Here is a 7,415-nt window from a genome sequence, read left to right on the forward strand (position 1 = left end):
ATTTTCTCTTTCTACTTTAAGGTGAAATACTTATCTGTGTACACACTATGAAAATATTATCAAATCTTTACTGTAAGTTACTTTAAAAATTTCCAGCCACCCCGTTTCCCTCTTTCTACATCCTACAACCAAGATTCTGTCAGACTACTAGATTTCTTTCCCCACTGTGTTAATTTTATCTTCTAGTTAATCTTCCATACTACTCATTTTATTGTCCATATTTAATAGATATACATTAATTTTATTCTCGTAAAAACATGCAAGGATTTTCACTTCACTTTCTGATGAAGAAACTGAGAAACCATAAAGGAATGTGGGAGGAATATTAGGCGGGTGGGGAACCTCCACGTGGCTCTATCTGCATTAGAGTCAGCTGACTCTCACAGTCACTAGAAGACTAAAGAAATATTAACTAGTTGCCTTTATCATTGGTTGGGTCGAAACAACTATGATATAACATTTTTCGCTCTAAACTATTATCTCACAGAGAAAAGCATGGATTAAGGCAGCTAGCATTTTCCAGTAGGACACATTAATGCCTTTCTTGGCTATGGAAACTTTTCTTAGCTTGTTCCGGGAACCTACTAGAAAGCAGTTCCAGTTCAAATCAACAAAACTTCTATTGAAAAGTTGTTACATGTTAAGATTCATTTCATAGAGTCAGACATGAAGTGCCGTGCACTATATACCAAACGTCTAGCCACGAGCCCACTTGCCCCAAATAGCCTACCCCATTGAGACAAACCTTGGGACATGGGGGTTCTAAAACGGCAGCAGGTATTTTATTTATAAAGTCTGCAGTTCTGCTTTAACTCGGAAGCTTTATAAAAGAAAATGATCAACAGCCAGGGCAAGCATTATGCCCTGAGAGGGCTTTCCTGAACTACCACCACTTCTCTGCATGCTCTCGGGATAAGCTCTGCGAGGGCCCTGTTTCATTTTACCTTGAGTCGAAAATTATTTTTGTTCTCAAAAAAAGCTTCCTTAAAGATGGTTCTAAGTTTAATGTAGCAAATTGAGGGCAAAATCCAGATTGAAATAGACTGCCGCCTATGCAGTTGTTCAGGTAGAAAAGCTGGCTTAGCTACAGCAGAAAAGGAAAACATTTCTTGATAAAAAAATAAAAAACGCTAGAGAAGGGGGAACCGTTAGAGTGGGTGAAAACGTGTCTGTCGGAAAGAGCCAAGACACATAACTTAGGAGAAAACATCTCCATCAAGCAGACAACCTAGCTGACTCTAAGTATCAGCACAAAAAAAGGAGATGCTGGAAGATTCACACTCACGGAGACTTAGGGATGAGAGCATCAACGATGAGCATTTGATATGGTTCCCATGCTTGGGGACAGGAAGCTCCTGTGTGTTTGCAGTCTGTGATGGACGCAGTGACTCAGAGTTCTGTAGGGTAGTGTCATTTATTTATTTCACCAGTTTTGGATGCCAGCAACATGAAGAACGTTTTGAACAACAGCAAGTTTTGACCGAGTCTGTCTGAGCAATTAGATTTGTATTTAAAACAAAAGCTGTCTATACTTTTAAAGGCAGACAGCTGAAGAACAGAGAAGAAATTCATGATAAAACACAAGGCTCTCCTAATACTGTAAATTCTGGGTTGTTTTTCTTTAGTCTTGGAATATGCTGTCAGTTTGATGAGTGCAGTAATCTTTTAGAAATATTTAAACTAGTCCCAGTAAATGGGGGTAAAGTGTGATTCACTCATCTGAGAATTCATATAAGTGGTAGACATTGAAATAGCAAAAAATACCTCCGAATATATAGTTCTTTATTTACTGCTTATTTTTGGATTGTATACTATATTATGTTACTTCCATAGGCATCTAGTTCCTCATATGTAAAGCTATAATATACTAAGTGTTTACTGAAATCAGCAAATATGGGACACATAGGAAAATCTCTGGAAAAGTATGAGACCATTACCTATTCCCAGAACACCATGATTGCCCTCCAACATTCTTGCTTGACACATGGGACATTTTAGAAGATATGATACATGTCTAGAATTTAGGAAAAAGCCTTGATAATATTTTCTTCTGAAATATTTTCATATACCATTAAAGGCATACCTCTATCCTAACAAATCACCTAATATTAGCCTAATATTTTAATGAATGTTCCTCAAAGTGAGAAAAACTCAGAAAATTTAACTATGTGTGCTTTTGCATATATGTGGATATCTGTATCTCAAACTGTAACACAATAAAAAGTTTTCACATTTTTATGGGCATCTCTATTACTAAATATACTCTTATTCTGAGACTTCCCTAGAAAACTTTGTTGCCATCCAATTCTAGTATCTGACCCATGGCAGTCTATTTGTAGCTGCCTTATGTCTCACAATAAAGGACCTAAAATAGAAACAAAAGAACTGTGTTTGAAAATACCAAGGTCACACAGGGATTCATGCTTGTTAAAGATGATAAGATCAAGGATGTAGCATAGTACTTACTCATAGGAAGTGGGTGGTTTTTACAGGAGAAAGGGGAAGCTATAGATCAAGGAACATAAATAAAAGCAAAAGAAACTTATGAGTTCCTTGATGGAAAATAAAGTTTCTTAGATTTAGTTTTAAATGAAATTATAAGATTCAAGAATGAGTTTGAGAATGAAGAGAATAATTCTGTAGCCACTGAATGTTATATATTCTTTGATGATAAGCATCTTTTGTTTGGGGGTTTCAATTATATTCTGATGGCTTTAACACTACTAGATTCCCATAAATTCCATGCCCTCATTCTGCATAAAAAAGTAAAAGACACCAGCCAATACCCCACAGGTCAGACATTCTTATTCTTAATCCTTTTCCCCCCTTTTTCTCCCATTGCCTTTATGTTTTGAACACTTCAGTTTATCCTCAAACTGTTTAAGATAGTAGTTTTCTTAAGGAGTTGCTTCAATGGACAATAATTACTATTACTCGGTATATACTCCTGAATTGAGAAAATTTATTTAACATTTAATTATGAAACATCAAATACAGTTTTTTAACTTACTGCTTATGGAAATAAGTTTTTCTTGCCTTGTACAAAGCTACATTGTGCTTATTGTGTTTGCATTTATCATGAAATTTGGAACATTAAATTATAAGCACAAGTTGTGGGAGAAATACTCAAGCTCAAAGTCGTCCAGTTAAATGAAACAGTATATTGAGGTCACTGACACCATATTTTAAAATTGTTGTCCAAATTGTTTAGAGTATATATCTCATGGAAAATTCAAGATTATAAGCCCATGGTAAACTAATCATCCACTTCAAGAATAAGTAAACAGAATAAGTTTTCATTTAGCATATGTGGGTTTTAATCTTCTGAGTTGAAAATTTATAAAGATTAAATTATTGCTTTTAAGGTATGTGCTATTGTTCTTTTAGGTTGATCTTCTTGTTCCTACCAAAGTCACTGGCATTATCACACAAGGGGCTAAAGATTTTGGTCATGTACAGTTCGTTGGTTCATACAAGTTAGCCTACAGCAATGACGGAGAACACTGGGCTGTGTACCAGGATGAAAAACAGAGAAAAGATAAGGTAAGTCATGCACATGTTTCATAGAGGTCCAAGTAGATGGTCTGGTTCTAGCCAACTTTTGAATAAAATTTGTATACATTTATACTAAAAATAATGGTTACATGTGCTATAATCATGCTAAATAAAAACCTTAAAGAAAAGAATTTGACCTTTAGAGATGGCTCAGAAGTTCAGAACATGTACAGATCTTGCAGAGAACAGGGGTTCAGTTTCCAGCACCCACATGGTGGCTCCCAATTATCTAAGATTCCAGCTTCAGATCCAATACCCTCTTCTGGACTCAGTGGGCAGCAACCAAGCACTCACGTGATACACATACATACCTGCAGGCAAAAACTGACACATTTTTTAAAAAACTTTAAGTAAGAAAAAAGAATAAAAGAGTTAACAGTATAGTATATAATAGTGCAATCTGTAAAATACAAACGAATTTAGTAGTAAAATCTCCCATATTATGATTTATCTAAAATATGGATATGTAAAGTTCAGCTTACATTTTATAAGCTTAATAGAATCTTAAAATATCACAATTAAGACACAAATAGCTACTGCTAGGATACATACTGCTATTATTTTATAACTAAATTAGTGGTATTAGAAGTATCATTTGAGAAAAATAGTTCAGTAGGTAACTATTATAAAATATTGCACATTTTCTTGAATATGAGACACAGGAAATTTAGAGATACACATTTTTAAAAACATCTTATGTTTATGAATGCTTGGCCTGCAATAATGTAAGTGCACCATGTGTGTGTCTGTGGAAGCCAGAACAGGGTATAAGATTCCCTGGAACTGCAGTTACAGATGGTGGTTAACCACAATGTGGGTGCTGGAAACTGAATCCAGGTCTTAGAATGAGCAGCTGAATTAGCTCTCCGACTCTGAGATGGGCAATTCTTGACTGTTATGCTAAATTTTCAAGATGAGAAAACAAAACAAAAAACAACCACATACTTTTCTTCTAAATATGCCTGAATACATTGCAATTCATACATTTAACTTTTCTTTGAATTAAAAGATCTGTTTTTATGTCTAAGTATATACACACCATATAACTAAGTAAGAAATTTCTATTTTTTTAAAGTTCTTGTGATTTTGAATGTCTTCATTTATCTACTTGTTTCAGTTTCTGTGGTACTCAGAATAAGGAAAATGCATAGGGGTAGCATTATCACACAATTCTGACCATATATTATAATATACCTTCACGTGGACTAATAACACTGACTTAATTCATTGCTTAGGGTTGTGCAAAGAACACTAGCCTGCTGAAGATATTGATAGTAACTCTTAGCTCAAGATGTGGGGTAAAATGTAGCAAACTCATACATTTCAAGTATTTCTGAGATGATAAGTGTTTATTTATATATACTTCTGCTCCTTTGTTTTACATTATGAACCAACAGAGAGGTTGAGAACATCTCTCTTTATTAAAATGTTCTGAATGGAGAATTAAATACACTCAGAATGCCTCAGCAGAGAATGGCTATTTCAGTGAATCACTAGTCTGAATTCAATTCACCCAAACTTTAATATTTAGTGGAGACATGGTTTTATGGTCTGATTTAAATAGCCACATATGTTTGTTTTCACATCAAAGAACATTCTGTTTAATATCTCAGAACTCACACACTCATATTTTAAAGTCTCAGAAACTGGCATATTCTTACAATATTGCATTTTTATTAGGAAGATTACTGTTTTATTTAACAATATAAAACAATGTCATGGTGTATAGTCACTGGCATCAAGATCATATAAATATTGAGAATTTTGTAAAAAAAAAATCTTCAAATTGATTTTATAAAGTAAAAATTATTTCATTCAATGATTGTGAAAAATTATTTAAGCTCCTTCTTTTCTGTATTTATAGGAGATACCTTGGTGAATAGAGATGTGTATTTCTTAAAATGAATTTTTTTAGGCTTCATAAAATTTATAGCCTTGAAATTAATTTTAAGACAGATAAATCAATATTTTCTATGTGTAATATTTGCCACATCAGTAGTAGTGAAATCTTTGCAGTTAGCAGGGCATCTTGGTGCCTGTATCCCAACACTCAGCAGGCTGAAGAAAGAAGTTTTCAATGGATTAATTCAATGCTAGGCAGGGTTCCAGAGTAACACTGTTTCAAAAATACAAAATCAAAAACAAAATACAAGGAACATTCCACTATTGAAATACTATCTCTATTTATACTGCATATAGAAATTAATGGTTGTTTTTGAGTGATTTTTACTTATGTTACCGATAGACTAGGCATTTGCTAATGAACACACTTCATCTCATTATCGCAGTCTGAAACATATGCAAATTATTCTGTCAAGTCGCTTGATAATGTTGCTGGTTTTCTGTATCCTCACAGAGTTTCATCTACTGTACTATTAGTCACCAAAAGGAGAATGTGGCAAACTCTCACTGTAGTTATGAATTTTCCTATTTCTTCTTGACATTATGTCACAGATTTCTTCATGTTATTGAAGCTCTGTGAAAATATGCTTAAGAAATTAAAGCATATTAGGAATTAAATAACTGAACTGGAGAGATGGCTCAGCAGTTAAGAGCAAGGTTTGTTCTTCCAGAGGACTCGGGTTCTGTTCCGAGCACTCACATGGTAGCTAACAACCATCCATAGCTCCAGTTCCAAGGGATCCAATATCCCCTCTGGCCTCTTAGGGCATTGCACAATATGGATACACTTATATATACACACAGTAAACACTCAAACAAGTGAAAAACATCAATCAATTAACTAATTAAAAATAAAATTAAGCAACCCTTGAACCATGCAATATTTTTGCTCTGAAATTTATTTTGTCTGGTATTAATAGACATATTTCTATTTTCATTACCTCCATGTATTTTTAATAAGTTTAACTTAGTTACATATTATATTTAAAATGTATTTCTTCTAGATGATAGATAGATGTATATTTTAAATAAATATAGCTTTGCTTTTTCTTAGCTGAAATATTTAAGCCATTTACATTTGAAATGAAAATTGATATAATCAATATATAAATTAAACATTAAGTATCTTTGGTGTATATAACACCTTTTCATTTTCTTTCTTTTTTCTTTGCCTTGTTTTGTATCAATTATAAATTTTACTGATTTTAATTTCATCTCATTTTATACAAATTAACTATAATATTTTATTATTTTAGGCAATGCTTTAGAATTTATGGTATACATTTTTAACTAATCAAGCCTATTTTCAAGATAACTTAAAGCTTCAGAAACTTATCTCTATAAACTAAAATAAAGAATATTTTAGGTTTAAACTCATATGCTTAAGATCTCTTATTATTGTTGCTACTATTATCATTAGTAGTAGTAGTGTTAGTATTGGTATTATTTGTGACAGAGTCTCATAATGTAGTCCTAACTGGGACTGAACTCAAGATACCACTGTCCTAGGCTGTCTGAATGACTGGATTGCAGATGTGTACCACCATGTTCACTGAGGAATGTTTATTATAATATCCAACTTAGGTATAATCAAAATATGACTTACAATAAAGAAATGGGAATTCACTAAGCAACTTAGAAAGTTATGAAAGTGGATTGACACATACTTTTCACTGAAAGAATATAAGCAGAGTTCACCTTTTGTCTAATAAAGTTCAGGGAGGAAGTAGTCCATAAATTGTCAGTTTCATAAATGATCATGGCTTTCCATTATAACAAAAGAATCCACCTGGTGTGGTGGTGCATGCCTTTAATCCCAGCACTTGAGAGGCAGAGAAAGGCAGATCTCTGTGAGATAGAAACCAGTGTGGTCTCCACATTAAGTTCCAGGCCAGTTGGAGATAGATATAGGGAGAAAGAGAGAGAGAGAGAGAGAGAGAGAGAGAGAGAGAGAGAGA

At 33.5% G+C, this 7,415-nt stretch overlaps 1 protein-coding gene across 1 annotated transcript in view; it reads left to right on the forward strand.

The window, feature by feature from the left end:
- Positions 1–7,415, forward strand: part of Edil3 (EGF like repeats and discoidin domains 3) — a 482,626-nt gene that overhangs the window by 457,910 nt on the left and 17,301 nt on the right. Inside the window, exon 9 of the mRNA XM_008853285.1 lies at positions 3,388–3,543. Within this exon, the coding sequence (XP_008851507.1) occupies positions 3,388–3,543 (156 nt within the window). The remainder of the gene's footprint in view (positions 1–3,387; positions 3,544–7,415) is intronic.

This window comes from Nannospalax galili, unplaced genomic scaffold (genome assembly GCF_000622305.1).
Source record: "Nannospalax galili isolate Female #2095 unplaced genomic scaffold, S.galili_v1.0 scaffold45, whole genome shotgun sequence".
NCBI lineage: Eukaryota > Metazoa > Chordata > Mammalia > Rodentia > Spalacidae > Nannospalax > Nannospalax galili.